General features: G+C 37.3%; 1 protein-coding gene across 6 annotated transcripts in view; it reads left to right on the top strand.

Moving 5' to 3' along the window:
* Positions 1–19,300, top strand: part of HOOK3 (hook microtubule tethering protein 3) — an 83,991-nt gene that overhangs the window by 33,404 nt on the left and 31,287 nt on the right. For 5 of the 6 annotated variants that reach the window (XM_027899207.1, XM_027899126.1, XM_027899048.1 and 2 more), the window contains exons 5-12: positions 651–783; positions 2,271–2,338; positions 9,245–9,307; positions 10,743–10,826; positions 11,854–12,017; positions 14,136–14,276; positions 15,919–16,120; positions 18,866–18,976. In XM_027899207.1, coding sequence (XP_027755008.1) covers positions 651–783; positions 2,271–2,338; positions 9,245–9,307; positions 10,743–10,826; positions 11,854–12,017; positions 14,136–14,276; positions 15,919–16,120; positions 18,866–18,976 — 966 coding nt within the window. The remainder of the gene's footprint in view (positions 1–650; positions 784–2,270; positions 2,339–9,244; positions 9,308–10,742; positions 10,827–11,853; positions 12,018–14,135; positions 14,277–15,918; positions 16,121–18,865; positions 18,977–19,300) is intronic. The other variant, XM_027899365.1, reaches the window with a different exon arrangement.

The raw sequence follows: 19,300 nt of genomic DNA, 5'->3' as shown, positions 1-19,300 counted from the left end.
TGGGCTTTTGTTTTGTTGGGTTTTTTCTTTCTCTCTGCATGTGGGCTGTTTAATTACATATCGTTGTACTACTAACTCAGATTGTCTTCCATGGAACATCTTTCTTAGCTGTGAGATTTGCAAGATATCCTTAAATTTGCCAGAAGTGCAAGGCTTAGTGATCTGAGTTTTTTGCTTGTATTTTTCTCCTGTCAGTGTTAGCCATATGTATTGTGTAGGTGAAATATTTAATTTCTTGGCTTTATAGTAGTATACACAGATACGTGTATAATATTTTATGATACCTGAGATGTTTTTAGATGTTAGGTTTTTTTTAATGGAATGCTTTTTTTAAAAAAAAAAGCAATTATCCACGTGATGGCCTGCTTTTGTTACCTTCTTATCTGAAGAAAAAAAATCTTGCCAAGTGTGTAACTCATACTTGCTTGTGACTCGATGCTCATAAGTGTCATGCTTGTTGTATTTGTCTTCTCCCAAATATTATTTGTGTCAAACAGTATGATTTAATATTTGGATGTTAGGCGATTTACTTTGTTTTAAAGGTGGATTTAAAATAAGAGTGAATTGCTCTTGCTGGTGATGAATCACCTTTGCACAAACTGTGTGGGTATGTGTGTGTGCAGTGATACAACTACTGGGTCTTTACACAGATTCTGGGGCAACAGATAAATGACTTCACCCTTCCTGATGTTAACCTGATTGGAGAGCATGCTGATGCTGCGGAGCTGGGGAGAATGCTTCAGCTTATTTTGGGATGTGCTGTGAACTGTGAGCAGAAGCAAGGTAATAAATTTTCAAAACGTGTTTTCTCGCTTGTTACGTAAATACTTAGGGGGAAAATTGTATTTCCCATGTTTCTGTCAGAGATAGATGTAGTTTCTTTTCAGTGGTGACGTGATTTTGTCCTACAGATAGTAACTGCTGGTTTCTTACAAGCTTCCCTAGTTTTGGAGACTCAAACCGTGAAACTAATTTTGCCTCCAATGTACATATTTTCAATTTGGGTTTGCTGAGCTGGAAAATCACTCTACAAAGGAAAATTCTTGGGCCTACCTTTTAACCATTTATGACGTAGGTCGGGATAGTTAAGAATGGAAAAATGGGATTGTTCTGTGTGACTCCTGATTTTAGGAACGCGTTCCAGTCATTACCTTAACTACGCAGGTGAAAGCTTTTTCTGGAGGTATGTCTGGTGTGATCTTGGATACCATAATTTCTGAGAGCAACTGCAAACATTTATTCTAAACACCTAAAGCGCAAAACATAGTCATGCGAATAGCAAATACACGTGTGGGAAAATAAGACTATTTCTACTGTGTTTACGTTACAGTTTCACCAAATAAATGTCTCTTCTGATTTAACTCAATTTGGTTTTCATTGCAGCCAGGGTTTCAGGCCTTTTATCTTCCTCTTGCTTGGTTCATCCTAACTTTTACTGCTGGTTTCCCCTTTCAGTTTTCTCAGAATACTAAATCACTTTAGTTTCTCCTTCTGAAATTACTTCTGTTCTCCTAAACAGGAGATGATCTGACTATCCTATTAATTAAAATAGAGGGAATGTTCTTCCAGGAGTACATAAACAACTCTGGTTTATTAACCCTCCTGTCCTCTCTGTTTTATGTAAAATTATCTTCCTTCCTTTTGGTGACTGTTTGTCACCCTCAGGTGGGAAGCGTATCTTATTCTTGTCTGTCCTTTACTCTCTCAGTTTGGACATTGAAAATGTATGTATTTGAAATATCAGAGCAGTCTAGTTTTATGTACTTGGAGTGAGATTTGGCATGAGCTAATTAACCACTTTGAGGTGACTTTTCCCCAACATCTTTCCCTTGGGCGCATCATTAAAAGATCACAGGTTGTGTGTAAAGGAGATCATATCTATCTGGGAACCGCATGATACTGAGCAAAAAATAACAACCTGTGCGTGGATCATGTACTTGAAGAGCCTGAATAGTTTGGAAAAAAAGGGAGAAAAGGAGTAAAAGTAGCTATATCGGAACTGTGAGGTGCCAGAAGGAAAAGAAAAATTATCATGTACCTTTTTCATTGTTGTAGAGTTCAGATAAGCCTGGATTTATGTCTGAACAGACTTCTGGTAAAATCCTGTTGAGTTTGTTGCGGTGGGACTCGACTGGTGATTATGCATTTCAGTGTCATCCATGGCACCTACTCATTTTGTAGGAAGGATGCAGCTTCTGGTCTTCTGTTCTCTGACTTGAATTTCAACCATGACATTTCAGAATGCTTTTTTTTTTTTTTTTTTTTTCCAGAGTACATCCAGACCATAATGATGATGGAAGAATCAGTTCAACATGTTGTCATGACAGCCATTCAGGAGGTATGCTGGGATGCCCACAGTGTGTAAAAGTTCTGCCTTTCAGCATTTTACAACAATATGCTTTTTCCTACTTTGAAAAAACTTAGTTGGAAGTAAAGAAAATAAGGGGCATGGATTTTGCTTTTTTACAGTGAAAAATATCTTATTTTTTCCTTAGAAAAATCTTGCTTTATGTCAAGGAACTCTGGTTGAACGTCCCACTTTTCTTTAAATCTAGAAGACTGGAACTTCTAGATATTTTTGATATTGGGTTCCCTTTCCTTTACCTTTCCCACCCTGTGAATCCTAAAGTACACTAGACTGATTTTTATATGGATAACCAAATACTGTAGAATTTCGTCAAAATTTTTACCTTGAAATTGCGAAACTTCATGAGCTGTTACTTTATTTTGTTTATAAATTTTGTTGACAACTGAAAAGGAAGAGAATCGGAGAGCAGAGTATTCTGCTGTCAGCAGTAGTGTTATGATATGTAATGATAAATAATATGAACATATGCAAATAGTTTAATAGGCTGGTGTGTTTTTACAAGTTAGTGAGTATACTCCAGTGCATTTTGTGGTAGGTTAAAACCACAGTGTTAGCCACTATAGCCCTGAAACTCCCGTGTGACTTCTTAGGAGCCCAAAATGCCCACAATGTGAAATGCCTATCAGTCTTCCTTGAGGGAGGTTTGCTGCTGGGCAGGCCTCTAAGGAAAGCTGGAAATCAATAGTAATCCCATTTATTTTGAACCTGAACAAGAGAAACTAAATTCCACATTAGGCTCTAGAGCAATTTCTCTTCTCTGGAATGCCTGAATATAGAAAGAGGTTTCAGTAAGCCTACGAGGGACCCTGTCCCCTGTCATCACTTCAACCATGCAGTCATACATTCAGTAGTCTGTGTGTGGACTTCTGTCTACAACAATGAAGAGAAGACTTTTGAAATGTGCTTTGAAAGAGTTGTTATGTTAAATCATCTTCCAGTCAGTGCTGCCAAGCACCAGTTTCCTGGAGTTTTGGAATCTTTTACTTTTTTGTATTTTTTGTAACTGTAATACGGTGTTTTGGTGAAGTTTTCTAATTCTTTTTGTTAAATCCAAATTTCAGCATCACTATATTCTGCACTGCCTTGAAGTAGAAAACCTTATTTTATCCTCCCTCTTTCTGTTAAAAATCTCCTATTTATTTTTTGTAAAAGTCTTCTTCATTTGATATAATAGCCAGATTTGAAGCAGCCCACAGTTTTCAGTATTTTTGATGAGTAAGCTTTGAAGTGTTTGTGCCCTTTCCCTGAGATGGTGAGGAGTAGTAGGGAGAAATCACCAGGCAAGGGTGTGTTTTTTCTGGAACAGATTTGTGAAACTCACTGAATCAAAAAGCTTACTAATCAGGTACTGGCACAGTTCTGGGTGATTGTAATGCTGCTTTCCAAGCTGCTTAGAAATCCAAGGCATTTCAGGACCGAATGAGGAGGATCTCAGGTTCCTTAATGAAGAGGTGAGAAAGCATCTCAGACTTTGATACACGCTGACAGCAGGCCCTCCCTCCACTATTTTTTGGGTTTGGAGTTTGGAGAAGTCCAGAGTCAACTGAAAGCTGGCAAAGATTATCCTAATTTTCCAGAAGGGAAAGAAGACAGACACTGGTGATTGCAGGCCTCTCGCCCTTCAGTGCCTGGCAAAATTGTGGAGAAGGTTATTGCGGGAGTTAGGTCATAGCCAGCACAGATTCACATGGGGTGAAAATTCACTGGATTTAAGGAGGATTTTCTATTTCTTGGACTCACAGCAGCTCTCAGAATTCAAGTGACTTGGAGTAAGCAGTATATAGGAGACACCAAAATGAGATGCCTAGGAAAGTAGCTATATGTACATATTTGAAAAGTTGCTGTGTGTCACCTAGTCCAGACGTTCTACATTATTCGACTTTTCAGGTCTTTCCTTAAAATATGTTAGAAGACCTCTCTGAGCTTTACTGATTTATTAGGAAGTTTATTTTTCTGTTTCAGTCAAGCACACATAAGTTTTTTTGATGCTTCTTTGGTCTTCATTAATCGTCTTACTCAGGGAAGTATTTCATGAGGCACAGTAGAACAAGTTTTCTCTAGTTTTTTGCATGTAGAAGGTGATTTTTCTATGGAAGAAGCAGCATATTATGTTCTAAATTTTAGTTGGTTATTTTATTATAATTTTTGACTCTTCAGCATTTCATTTCTTCACTTATTTAAATGTTTAAAATATGCCTTGTGCTCCATAAGGTTTTATAAATTGAACAGCGCTTTTCTGTTATTTTGTTCAGTGTAGTCAAATTGATCTGGGTTGTTACCATCATCTAGATTCTTAGATGCTAATCTTCAGATGTACGTATCTGAATGCAAGCTGTGCACAAGATAAAGGATTTAATTTATTAATATGCGTAATATTGCAGTTATTTAATGGTTTTCAGATTTTTTTAAAGGCCCAAAATCTTTCCCTACAGAAATTATTTTGGCCATTATGTGTTTTTCTTTCTTTTCCTTTCCTTGACATCCTTTGGAAGTTCTGCTGTCATTTTCCCAAATCTTTTCCTCGAGCAGCCAAGTTCATTATTCATGAGGATGATAGCTGATGCAGACAATCTGTTTGCTGTTTGGAACATCTCTAAACTTAATCACTTAGCGGGTGTCTGGGCAGGTGAAGTTGAGAGTCAGAACAGTACCAGAGGTAGTGTCAAAACTTGCTTGGGTGAATAGGAAAAGGTGCTTACTGTCTGGGTTTAATACTGACTGTGTTAGTTCCACTGTTTAGTTTTGTGGGTTTTTTTCCCCACTGTATTTTGACCTGACTGTTTAGAGCTTTATGTTGCGTGAAGTAAAAGTGGTTTTTTAATAGTTAGGAAATAATACAAAAGTGTTTTGTTGTGTCTGTCGACAGATAGACTGGGGGAGAGACTGAATATCAACTGGAGGAAGGAAGTTCTGCTGCTTTAAAGGATATACAGTGTCATACATAGCCTTGACTCTTTAAAACAAACATAAAGATGTTTCAAAAAGGAAAATCTGATTACAGAGGCTAGATTTTGTCATTGTTTTGTGGACACTTAAATGTTCTTGTAAAATATTATCAGCTGTAGAAGAGGCATTTCAGATAAAGCAAATTCATCAAGTGAATGGTTCAGCTGCATTTGCAAAATCACGTATGGGGAAAAAAAAAACTTTTATAATTCAGGTTATTCATGCATGCAGATTTTATGATAGTTCTACCCATTCCCTAATCTTTATGTATCCATGACAACACAACTTGTTCGCATTTCCCAGGGAAAGTGATTAAAAAGTGAAGGTTTTAATCATACAGGATTAGCAGACCTACAAGTGTTACGTGAGATATCATACCAAAGCTATGAGCATGAAGAGGTATAGATGTAAAGGATTGACATGGAATGACAACTGCTTCTCATAAAACTACACAAATAATTATAAGTATTACCATGTTGTCCAGGTTATTGGACCGTTTAAAATCCAGACTGACCTTTTTAGGCAAAATAAACCGGGAAAAGAAAAAGGCAGGAAATGCCTTTTGCTACTTCATTTCACTGTAAGAAGCTCTTAAGCAGGCTATGCCTTCTCACGTAGATACCTAATGCAATTGCTTGATTTTGCAGGCACTTCTTTTTGTTTCCCTCTTTATAATTTCTGCACTTCATCCTCCATTAAAGTTACAGATGAAAATAAGTGATAATACTGTACTTAAGCTAAATGGTGAGTTTGGAACCGAAGGCCAGTTCCAGTGCTGCAAGGTTGTGATGGCAGACCTTTATTCCCCTGGTAGACCGCTGCAGAAGAAAACTGAAGCTGTAAGAGGAGACAGAGAAGCCACTTCCTTCTGCTTTTTATTCTCTAAACTTAATTTGAAATACAAATGAAATGAAGTTTGTCCCTGTAAACTCAAAAGTCTTGGCATTGATCCATACCTCTCAAGACCACATGCTCTAATATCACACTTGCAGGCTGCATGTGAAGCACTGAGAGTACAGCAGTATTTAATGATTTTTTTCTGAATATGGGCTTTTAAGTAAAGGAGATATATAGCAGAACGCAGTAAGGAAATTTGGTACAAAAATTAGTATCAATCTACTAGTATCATCGGATTACTAATAAATAATGCATGCACCATTGAGCAGATAACTGATTAAATGACCATTTTGGAGCTCTAAATTTCAGTAATATCAGAGAATGCTGAGTGACCAAAAATAAAGTGAAAAATGAAGGAAGCTAGACAAGCCTCTTACCTTATATTTTTTAGGTGGATGGAAGGTGTAGTGTGTGCTTTGAGTTGACAAACATATCTGTATGGAACCCTAAGACACAGCATCCAGTAAAACTTTTCTTGACATTTTCAGAAAATCTGACTGAAGAGACAGAAGTTTGGATAGGTGGGTGGAGTTGTGCTCTGCTGGCCGTGCTGTTTATGGTGAAGAGTCTGCTATTAAGTGGGGAGAAACTGTGTAGAGGCAATTCAGGACATTTTGTTGCATAAACAATTGTCCCAGTGTGTGGGGAGATGGGTAGGGGAAAGGTGGATGCATTCCTTTGCCCTGATACCTTTTCATCCCACTTCTTAACTTTATTATTAACTGTTGATCAGAAGTTGGATTCCTGTGTTACTTGTGAGTTCTCTGTCAATACTGTTCCTGTTCTTTGTCTGGTTGTACTGGACACAAAACAATCCTTTAGATTTCATCTTTAGCATTCCCAGCATAGCACAGGCCACCAGATTGCAAGGTGCTTCCTGTTGCATTGAGTCAGTCATCTGCACGTGTGCCTGTGGCTCTCACCCTCAGTGCCTCATGCACACTTCCCATGGCATTCCTCATGCACCCCATGGAGCTGAATTCACAAGAAATTGTGTGCAACGTTTGCGGTACACCCAGACCATTTATCTCCCCTGCCTAATCCTGCTCCAGATAATGTCCTCTTTTCTGGGCGTTTCTGCTAAGGGCTCTCCAGAAGGGCGGGTTTGGCGAGAGATGACAAAACTCACTGAAGAAAACAAGGATTATGTGGGTGGCCTTGGCCTGCCTCCTTTACGGCAATTCCCGGGAAGCAGTGACACCACAGTGGCCTCTAGTGGGTTGTGCGGTCACTTGTATTCCTTTCACTGTACGTCTTTACTGTTGATCTGGTTTTCTGAAGAGGAGGTTGTGCTCGGGCCAGAAAGGGGCGGTGGCTTTTAGGGACGTGTTGTTGGGGCTGCTCGGGACCCACCAGCTGGAAAGTGCTGCCTTAGCGGGTGGAACTTACTGGTGTGCTTGTGAACACACGTGCCCGGTGTTTGCAAACAGTTTTGGGATATGAAATAGGGAAGAGGAGTTCAGCGTTTGGTTGATATGGGATATCCTTTTAGTTGTCCGGAAAAGCATTTTGACAGTAGCTGGTGAAATGCAGTAATTGAAACATGTAAGATTTGTCACAGAGCAGGGAGGGACTGGAAGTTTTTGTTTAAATGATAATCAGCTTAGATTAGGGCCTTAAATTAAAGACAAGTTTGTAATGCCACTATATATGGTAATGAAAAAGGCATGACTTCATTTTCCCAGGGACAGCTCTGAGGCTAGGGACTTTCTAATTATTGTTACAGGGAGTCTGGACTTCGTGCAGTGCTTCATCCTGGAGTGGTTTTTGTCATTGCAAGCACGTAGACAAAATTGAAGAAATTTGAGAAACATTTTCATGGTTTGAGGAGGACTGTTGAGGACAGATAGATTAATTTAAGCATTAGATATGCAGGTTAATCCCAATTAACGATATCAGGAAAGGGAGAGAAATGTGTGTAAATATTTGAATGGTGTAAAGGTCAAACAGAGATTTTTCACTGGTACACAGTGGTGTAAAGAGAAAGGACTGAGAACAAATGAAGGCTCTGTGCCATGTATCCTAAAAACTTAGTCGAGGAAAAGCAACGCAAAAACGCTGTTTTCTGGAAGGAATAAAGGAAGCTCTATCTCTGTAGAGAGTAACCAGGCTGGACCAGAGGTCTTAGGGAAAAAATTTTGTCCTGATTTCGGTTAGGACTGGGCCTTTTTGATTCTAACTTCCATGAATTGTGTAACTGGACAACTCTTAAAACTTATTTGCCCTTCCTCTTTCTTTTAATAAGCTCATCAGTCAATTTTGTAGGACTTGATTTGGGGTTTTGTGCCGAGGGTTTGATGGAGGTTTGTTTTTTTTCTTTTGGCTTGGTTGGGGGTTTTTGTTTATTTTTGGTTTTGTTGATTTGGTTTTGGTTGTATTTTTGTTTGTTTGGTTTGTTTTTTTTTTTAAATATTCTAAATATTACAAAACCACCGTCAGCTATTCCTACAATAAAATAGGTTAGTTACAACAATGAGTTGTAATGCTAATTTCAAGAATGCACTCTATGGAGCTTCTCTTTAAATTTGAAAATCACAGACAGCTTCAGAGCAGAATTTTGATCATCTTTGTTTTGCACTGTTGGCTGGGGATATGTCCCAGACTTTAGTGAAATAAATAAATGCATGTGAACTTCCAGGTAATTAAAGCATGAAAGCCACTAGCAGAGAACAATTAAAAGGAGATCTTGCATGGTGTGTTGATATCTACCATCATTCCAGTGCCACTTCAATAAAATACTTAGTGGGGTGTACTGTAGACTTCATCATAGATGAAGAATGTGCATTGTCAGAAGAAAAAGAGATGATGTAATGGTTTTTTTTGTATCATTCTAAATATTATAAGTTATGAAGATTATTTTTTTCTCGTTTTGTTTCTGAATATGTCTTATATAAAAATTAAGTTAAAAACTTTCAGATTAACTCCAGATTAAAACTCACAGAAGTAAAAATAAGCTTGGTATTTCGTTGAAGCTTAGGTTTTAATATAAAAGTAAATTCTTGCTTTTTCTAATCCAGTGTAATCTAATTGCAGTTGATGAGTAAAGAGTCTCCAGTCTCTGTTGGAAATGATGCTTACGTTGACCTTGATCGGCAGGTATCTAAGACCAGATGTTTCTTTTCCTTCCATCATAGCACGTCAGTGGCCAGTCATTTTTCTGTATTAAGAACTCTGTCTTTTTTTTTTTTTTACTTTAATCAATAAAGGATTTTGTGGGAAAGTCAAATGAGGAGTGAAAAGATAAATTTCAGTAGTAAATTTCAGAGTCCTTTAGGCTTATAGATTGAGTTTACTCCTATTGTGTGTTTAAAGGAAAAAAAAGTTTGTTTGCAAAAACCAATCTACCTCTGTGACGTAATAAAGCAAAACTGCAGATCGATACAAATATTTAGGTATTGAGAAAGGATAAAAAATGTGTTGTGTTTGAATAAAACTTTTAATGTGAGTTCCTACTCTCAAAATCAGTTAAAAAGAACCCCCAACAAACACACACATATATGGGGTCCTGGAACCGGTCCAGTACATAAGAGAAGTTTTCAAATATAATCTTTCCCTGTCTGACATATTTAAAAAATATGCAAAACCAATTGGTTTTATTGACTTAACTTCATGCTGACACTGTCCTCCTTCCTCATTTTTTTTTTTCTAATTGAGGAGTATAATACAGTAGTTTTCCCTGTGTTCCTCCGTCATGCTTTTTCTGCAGAAATATGTAAATACTGACAGATTAAATTGATTTTTGTACGTAAACAGGCCCTGAGAAATAAACTTGCACATACCAGATATGTTGATGCTGTTTGGGAAAGCCCATTTAAACATTATCATATATAATAGTACTAATATAATATCTATGTCTATATACACAATATGCACACACCTGTAGCTGTGTTTATGTTAACTGCAATTATTTGTAAACTGGTGACATACATATGTCTGAATAATGAGCCCTTGAAGGGAAATGTGTGAATATTTACCAGTGCTTACAAGATTCAGTGCCCTTTTTCAGAAGGGTCAGCGTCTCTGCCATCACGTTAGTTGTATCCCTGTTGTGCACTTAAAGTAGCTTCCTTTACTAGAGAGATTTTACCCTAATTGTCCATTCCCTGTATTCCACCTTCCAGTCCTTTCAAAACTAGATTGAAAATTGGAATTGTACACTCTTTGAATCCGTAAAGAAAAGTGGTATTGACAATTTTTTTCAGTGTAGAGATTTGATGAGTTCTTCAGACCCGAGTTCTTGAGGAGTTTTTGACTCAATTCATAGAATAGATGTGATAATTCTAATATAAGAGCAAATATTACTTTTAGTACTTTTACTTTTTACTAATACACAAACTAAATAGTAATCACACCTGTTTTTTGTTGTATGTGTTAGTTTTTTTTTTTTTCTTTATAAGAGTGGAATTGCCTGAGCTTTTAAAAAAATTAATATATTACTTAAATGTAAAAATTTTACAATCATGTAGTTGAGAATGTTTTTAAATGGGCCACAGAGAGTGATGAAAATGTTAATGTTTATTGTTTATGCTAGCTGAAGAAAACTACAGAAGAACTAAATGAAGCACTAGCAACAAAAGAAGAAATTGCCCAGAGATGTCATGAGTTAGATATGCAGGTAAGTTTGGTATAGTGTATGTATTAATTTTGAAGTGGCGGAAAAGATGTATTAACTTTTAGGCAGCAGAAAATAAGCAGTATAGTGTGGAAACAATTTTTAAGAGGGAGATGAAAATTCCACGGTAGTTATTTTGCTTCACTTGTGGAGCAGAATAATATCATTGTTTTCTTATCTTGATGCAATGTTGCCAGTATGAAGATGACTCATACTAAATGAAACTTTTTTTCATTCTGGTAGGAAGGGCTTGAGCTGTGTGGTAAAACTGTTGCTATAGAGAACTAATATAAGTTATGCTGCTGTAACAATTTCATTTCAGTGTTAAATGCCAGTAGGAAGTTGCTGCAGGACATCAGCTGCGTATGGGTTTAGACCAAGTTTTACTTTTAAGTCAGTCATACCTCAGTTGGAAGATGTGAGCAGTATGAAGAGGGAAGGCACTGCCATTGTAACCCCTGTTTTGGAGTATAATTCAGGCTTTTTGCCAAGCAGTTCAGTAACTGCTGGAATTAATTAAGCAGATCTGGGTGCTCATGGTTAATCCGTGAACCCATGTTTCAGCTGTTGTTTGAGTTGGAGCACTGAGTTCTTCGCACTGCTGCCTGTTTCCACAGCGTTGGTGGAAGCTGAGTCATCTTTGGGACTGTGTTCCTGTTTTGGACCTGCTTGCAGTTGACCCTTACTGTGGAGAGCTAGTTTTATTTGTTGGGACAGTATGCAGACTTAATGACGATGAAGTTATCTTCTGTCATAACAAAGACTTTTTCTTTTAATGGCAGTGCAAAGTGCGTTAAAGAATTGTTACATTTTCTGTAAATCTGCCCCAGTGTTGCAACATGTTGGTTACGTTACATAGCACTTGAATGCCTATTAAATGGTACAGCACATTCCTGTGAAATGTGGTTTTTATTGAAGTCTGCACATTTCTGTTTGTGGGTTGCGCTGATCCTTTATCATGAGCACAAAAAAAATATTTCTCTGTAGCTGGATAGCTCAGTTATTCCAGTCCATGCTTTTATTACAACAGGTTGCAGCCCTCCAAGAGGAGAAGAGCAGCCTGCTTGCCGAGAACCAGATCTTGATGGAACGCTTGAATCAGTCTGATTCTATTGAAGATCCCAACAGCCCTGCGGGTCGTAGGCACCTGCAGCTGCAGACACAGCTAGAACAGCTCCAAGAGGAAACGTTCAGGTAGAAAAGCTGTGCTTGGTTAGGTTGTTTGTACCTGGCAACAGGTGTGACAGATACTTCTGGTTCTGCTGGCAATCATGAATGAGTATAATGGGTGGCATAACCACAGTGGTGCAGTTTTTATAGTGATGCACACATTATGATTTACCTCTTTACAAGCTCCAGCAAAAAAAAAAAATTCATCAGCTTAATGCTGAAATGCTGTGTACGTCACTCTTGACTCTGTGAGTTATTTTGAATTGTTTGCATCCAATCGTTTAAGCCAATTTTTTTCAAAATCACTGAGAATTAGAAGTAGCATGCTTTCCTTTACCCAAATTATTCTGCTTGCATTTTTAGGGTGTCTAGGAATTCCTAGACTGCTATAGGTCTATAGGCAATACTACAGGTGGTGTTATTACATAGCAAAGTGCATCCTTCTCTGAACTTGAAAACAATTTGTTTCATATCTGAAAGATGGAGGTTATGCACATGTGAGCTCTGCACTTCATTTGCATTTCCTCAACAAGCAAAAATACAATCCCTCTGTAAATCTCCTTCCTGGCTCTTTTGGCAGTTGCTTCCAGGCTGTGTGTACCTATTCTGCTGAAGAAAGTTGGTTCACTTCACCATTACTTTTTTTTTTCTCTTTGCCATACTTTCCCTCTCTTTCTTGAGTGAAACAACGGTATTTCTTTACACTGCTAGTTTTTCTTTTGCTATCCTCTTCTCATTGCTCTTTTCTAGTTCTTGTGATAAGTGCCATGTAACTTTCCTTTTTGCCTGTTTTGCCATTTTTCCACTTCCTCTTATACTAAGCTTCCTTCCTGCTTATTCTGGCATACCCTCTCCCATCAGTTTCTTGAAAAATGTTCAGTATTTGTCTTTCACAGCAGCTAGTGCCTGAATTTCTTCATTCTGTACATCTACCGTATAAAGAAATAATGTAGTGATAGTGTCCCCTTTTATCTCTTCTGATTCATCTCCATGCTCTGGAATGATTTCTGCCTGAGTCTGTTATCAGTTACTCTTCGAACAGGTTTTCTCCCCGTATTTGGTATCTGTCCTGCCTGTTGCTCTAATTTTGGGTTCTGAAGGTCATTCTAAACTTTTTCCACATGTGAGACTCCTTCCTGGTCTCCTTTATCCCCTTCCCCTGCCTTCATAGCATGTGGTTTCTCCTGGCAATTTGTACGTGTTCCTTCCGACTCTACCTCACCAAGCACGACATATGTACAGCTGAATTGATGTCCAGTGTGGTACCACAGTTTTTCTCCCAGTCTTGCCTCTTTGTCCTTTGACACTTATAGTCTGTCATGATCCAAATGTTTGTTGTTCGTGGTTTAAATGACTTAAAGACTTTTCTCTGATCTCCTTTCTTGTGGACTCATTTTGGATAAAATATTTTTTTCCCCCCTCTGTGCCCACATCTCCAGTTCTGGATTGTTTTTGTTTTAATTTCAGATCAAAATCGCCATAGGACTTTTGTGTTTCAGGCTGTGTCCTTCTCTATTCATTCAAAAGTTTCTGTTACTTGCTCCCTTTTTTGCACTGACAGGTTAATGGAGCTCTGCCTATGCGTGCTGTATGCAAGCAGTTTACTCCAGCAACTTTGATCTGAGTTCTTTACTTTTTAACTAAAAACCTGTTTCTTCAGGCATGCTGGGCATGCACAGGCTCTTTATGAGTAAATAAATTAAGCCACTTTGATGAGAGCTCTATGGCATTTATAACACCTGACAATCAGGTCAATATTGTTGAAGGTGTGGAGGAGTTGGACAGCTAAACAAAACCTTGTGATAAAGGTGTCATATTCAAACTCTGTATGTTCCAAGATGAAAAAAGGTGAAAATTTCTGCTTGAACTTCTTTTGTGAAAAACCACTATTTCAGAAAAAACCTGAGGATTGTCTTTATGAGAACATACGTTACCTTTTGATTTTCCAAGTAGAAAGACTGATACCAGATTGGAAGCATCAGAAAAGTCAATCTGCTTCTACATTTTGAAAGAGCACATTGGACTCTTCTCCTTCACTGTAGCGGGAGGCCATTTCATGGTTTTTTAGAGGGGATGATGAGGAGGAAATGTAACTGTGGCTCAAGATGGGACGTTATTTTCTGTTTTTCTTCATTTTTACAGATTAGAAGCTGCCAAAGATGACTATCGAATACGCTGTGAAGAACTAGAAAAGGAAATTGCAGAACTGAGACAACAAACAGAAGAGCTTACTACACTGGCAGAAGAGGCTCAGTCTTTGAAGGATGAGATAGATGTACTCAGGTAAACTCTGTTCCATTAACCCTTTTTTAACTATTAACTTTTAATTTGTGTACTTAATCTATATTATCTTTTGTTTAAATAATTTAAATATTAAATATAAACACTTTCTCAATGCCAAGGTTCTTCTGGATCCTCCAGTTTAATTTTGCTTAAGTAAAATAGTTGTTTATTGTGTACCTTAATCAATAACTATGAGTAAACTTAGCAATTCTACGCAATCTTATGGTTATTACAGGGCACTCACTGATCTGTTGGAGTATTTGCTACTCACCTTCGTCATGACTTGGGCATCTGTTCTCATCAGAAAACTGTGCCCTTTGCTAGGTTTGCGTTGCTTGGACTTTGGGTGTGCTTTTGGTTCATCAAATAATGCTAATATGAGCATCTGTTGCAGCTCTCACTGTCACTAATCTTAGCACACCAAGTTGTCATGATTTGAGGATACTAGGGCTTTGTAGGGTGGGACAGCCACTTTTAGTATGGAACATAATCCTTCAGTGTTGGGGCCTTGCTGCCATGAGTTATTCAGAACAGTCACCCATTCTCTCTCCCAAGGCTTAGTTTAATATTGCCATTCCTAATTCACCAGCAGCTTTCTATCAAAGCTTTCTGTCTTTATCTCCTCTATCATTAATGTAAGGACTGAACCCATCAGGCTGCATAATTCCATAAACTACCTGTTTGAGTGGTGTGGGTTCAAAGAGTAATTCATTGCTGCAAGAGAGAGGCTCTGCACTTCACTGAAGATTTTAGAGATTTGGCTTGCCTCAGTGTCTCGTAAACTGGCCCATCAATTCAGTGGGAGATTCCCTGGATTTCATAGGAAATTTAATCTGTACATTGTTTGGTTCAAAAATGAAACTGAGGACAGTGCTAGTGGCAGAGGTGTGGGTGGTTGCTGTCCTGGCAGTGCAACAGGTGGATTGAAAAAACTCTGAGAAGTTATGAACAGAGCTTCGTGTTTCTTTTCTCTCTTTCTTTTTTTTTTTTTTTTTTTTTTTTTTTTTTTTTTTTTTTTTTTTTTTTTTTTTTTTTTTTTTTTTTTTTTTTTTTTTTTTTTTTTTTTTTTTTTTTTTTTTTTTTTTTTTTTTTTTTTTTTTTTTTTTTTTTTTTTTTTTTTTTTTTTTTTTTTTTTTAATTATTTTTTTTTAGAAGGAATCAAACTCCAAAACTATTACAGTACTTCTGTCTCACCAAGTGTAAATTGCCCAGGAAATGGATCTTTGTGATTTTATTCCTGGCTCTCATTAAAACAAATTGGAGGCCAGAAAGTTTTCTTCTTTACCCTTGTAAAACGCAGAATAGAAGATAATTTGGAATTGAAAGGAAATCAGTGGGAATGAAGTTGTTTTAACTACTGTTTTAAAATTGGAAGCAGATAAGAAATCTGTGTTAGGAAGAGTGATAGTTTCTAAAAGAACCTCCATCAACAGTAATTTGAGTTGACAAACAGTCATATGGGAGGAAAGCAGGTAATTTAAAAGTGAAAACATTAGTAATAAGAGGATATGATTGCTTTATTGTTCTCCCCATGATATCTCAGAATGTCTTCTGCTTTAAGGCAAAACAGTGAGGAAGCATTTAACTTTGTTAGTTTTGTTAGTTTTCTGAGTTCAAATTCAATACAAATTTGTCCCTTCAGGCATTCTTCTGATAAAGTAGCCAAGTTAGAAAGCCAGGTAGAGTCATATAAAAAGAAACTGGAAGATCTGGGTGATTTGCGGCGTCAAGTGAAGCTTTTAGAAGAGAAGAATACAATGTACATGCAAAATACTGTGAGCCTGGAGGAAGAACTAAGGAAGGCCAACGCAGCACGCAGTCAGCTGGAAACATACAAGAGACAGGTGAGGACAAGCATCATCAATGCAACAGTACTCTCTGTTGTTCAACACTTTCTCTTCCTAACATGGCTAATACCTCAAAGTAAAAAAGAAACTATGAGAAAACAGCTCCTTCTGTTTTGAAGATTTCCATGTTTTGTAGGTACTGCCTTTGTCCTCCTTTCCTGCAAGTCTTACAGGTCATTACTACAGGTTTATGTTAGCTTGCCAATAAGCAGTATTTCTTACATTTGAAAAAAATCAACAGAAGTTAAGAGTTCTTATCTGAAATTATTCCTAATTCATATTCAAAAGCAGGGCTTGAATTTGAGCCTCTTCTTTCAGAGAAAGTATGTGACTTTCGCTTAAAATTTTCCAGCAGTGAGGAATGCACCACAGCTGAGGTAGGTTATTCCTGTGGTTAAGTAACCTCTCTTTTTTAAAGTTCTAGTTTCTCATACTTCTGAATTTTTCCAGGTAAGAAGAGAGAAGGACACATGTCATCCCTGTTGTTTATATGCACTCAGCAGAGTACAAAATGTGTCACCAGCGCACTCTCTGGAGTGAAAGGCATCTCTTTATCCTCCTGCTTATCAGAGTGCCATGTGACACTGTTTCTGTAAAGGTGGACGATGTGCTAAATCTTCTCTCTGCTTCTGTGCTACAGGGACATGACATCATACTGGCATTCTTGTTACAGGGCCAGGCAGAGCACGGCTCGTTAAAGTAGTAGTGCCTGCTCTGTATTTCTGCCTGATCGAGTGGTCACAGCACAGGGGTCCCTGTGTGTCAGCTTACAGCAGAATGAAACACAGAAACAAGCACTAACAACGTTGCAAGCCCAGGAGCAATGTGTTTCCCTAAGACTTCATAGATCTTTTTCCCTGCACTTGGCCGTCTTATTTATTGAGACAACTAGTTTCAGCCTCTGTGGGCTGGTTGTAAATACAGGCTAAGTGTTTTTACAATTAAAAAAAGAAGTTGGTCAAGAAAAACCATGAAATAACAGACAATTTTTGTAGTGGAACTTGTCTTATGGAGAAGGATCCTACCCCACTCATGAGGATGCCACCAGAGGAGTTATTTCTTTGGCTCAGAAGCATTGTGCTGTGCAGATGTGTTTGATTCAAACTCCTATAGCAATTTGCAAGGAAATTGCATGTCCACTGCACACAGCAGAAGCCTTTTCTAAGAAACTTTATTGCAGCTTTAAGAATTGAAATGTGAAGATTCCAAGATAGTTTTATTGTAATTTAATTCAGCCCCTTTGTGCATGTGCATTCTGATATATTTTTAACAGTATGTCTTGCTTTTCTTTGTTGCAAAAGTCCTGCTTTACTCATTCTGCACTGAGATAATGCTTAGTAAATGTGATGGCAGTTCATTTTTATTTTTTTTAATCTTCTGCATTACCATGAAACTGTGTCGCTTCCTATACCCTCACAAGTCCTAATTCAAGACAGTTATACAGTTTATTTCCTGCAGTGTTTTTCTGCATGCCATTACCATAGCTTGAGTGATTACAAACATTAATGCATTCTTTTCCATTTGAGGTGAAAATTTATGTCTTTTGCAAGTGGGGGCACAATCACAGGTGAAGGCCTGTGTATTTTTATTTATACCTGCAGTTATTGTGATAGCCCCAGTGATGGATGTCACATCTGAGAAATGAAATATTTTTATATCTAATTTTTTTTTAATGTCAGCAAATGCAGGCCTGTGCTATTTTTACAGCCTTTAATTTAAGAACAACAGAAGCAAAGCCCTTCTCTAAGACTTAAAACCACAGATGTTTTAGGCCTTTAGATATTTTTGCTGTAGCTTTACACATTGAAAATAAAAAGCAGTTAGAAAAACTGGCCAGTCTTAATGTAGGTGGTGCTTCACAATTTAAGTTAATCTCTTCCTGCCTAATCTAAAAACCATGAAAAAACCTTCTTATGAATTCCTGCAGAAGAAGCTGTAATGTCTTTATCAGGGTCTTTGTTGACCTTCTGTGCTTGCAGCTCAGTTTTTATTGCCCTTGCTTCGATGCTCTCTGCATTATAAGCTTTACCAATGTTCTGGGAATTAATCTTTGCTAGTAAAGGCTGAGAGTTTTGAAGAGGTGAGATTTTACTGATTTACCTCCCGTTGTGCTCAGCTTTCAGATTTCTGCTCATATAATTCTAAAAGCTCTTTACTGATCTCTAGTTGAAAGCATACATGTGGCTTTGTTAGCAATGTTTCTCCCCAAAATAAAGAAAACTCTTTATAAGCCTGTGGCCATATCTTTATATTAGTGTATCAGAAATTATCAGGAATTCTCAGGCTAAGGAACTGCTGCATAAACTGGTAGTTGAATTCTGAGTGAGGTTTATGAAATAAAGTTAACAAAAAGGCGTAGGTAATTTGCTTTCTTCAGAGTTTTTTCTCCTTACTAGGTTTCTCAGAAAGCAGAGAGATTTTCCTGCTTTTCCTAAGCTCTTTGATCCATAGTATGACATGGCTTTCTCTCTGTAAACCTTGCTTGAGCTTAAATTCGTGTTTTAGATGTAACGAAAATACTTGAGAGGTTTTTTTGTCTTTTGCTTATACTAAGACCTAATATTTGAATGCTGTTTATTTTGCTGAAACACAGAACAACTGATGAAAGCAGTTTTAGGATGCTCTGTAGGTAATTATTTCACTTGTTTACAACATGACTCGTGGTGCATGGTAACTGGCTACTTTGTCTTGTGTATTTTGTTTTAATACTTGCAGACACATTATTGATTCTTGTTCTCACAGGCAGTTGAACTACAAAACAGGTTATCTGAAGAGTCCAAGAAAGCTGATAAATTAGATTATGAATGCAAACGTCTGAAAGAAAAAGTAGACAGCCTCCAAAAAGAAAAAGATGTAAGTGCCAAGGTGTTATTTTTTTGTTAGTAATGATAGCAACTTTGTGTCCTTTATAACACAGGGATATGGTAATTATAGTTAGCAATATTTTTAAATTAGGAAGTCTTTTTTCAGCTAAAATTTTCTAATGTTTCTGTACAAGATACTTTTTAAACCTAAGAATTGTACAGCATGGAATTAAGTGACTGTACAAAAACACATGCAACCCATTTTTAAGAGGAAGAACATTCTTATTTGCCATCTGAAATTGTTTATTGACTATTTACCATTAGAAGGTTAATAAATACCCAGGGTAATTTTCATGTATTCTGAAAAAAAACA

This window comes from Empidonax traillii, unplaced genomic scaffold (assembly GCF_003031625.1).
Source record: "Empidonax traillii isolate 1590-97213 ecotype Southwest subspecies unplaced genomic scaffold, ASM303162v1 scaffold2:size4533513, whole genome shotgun sequence".
Taxonomy (NCBI): Eukaryota; Metazoa; Chordata; class Aves; order Passeriformes; family Tyrannidae; genus Empidonax; species Empidonax traillii.
The sequence above is the reverse complement of the archived record's forward strand: the minus strand, read 5'-3'. Positions and strand labels throughout refer to the sequence as shown.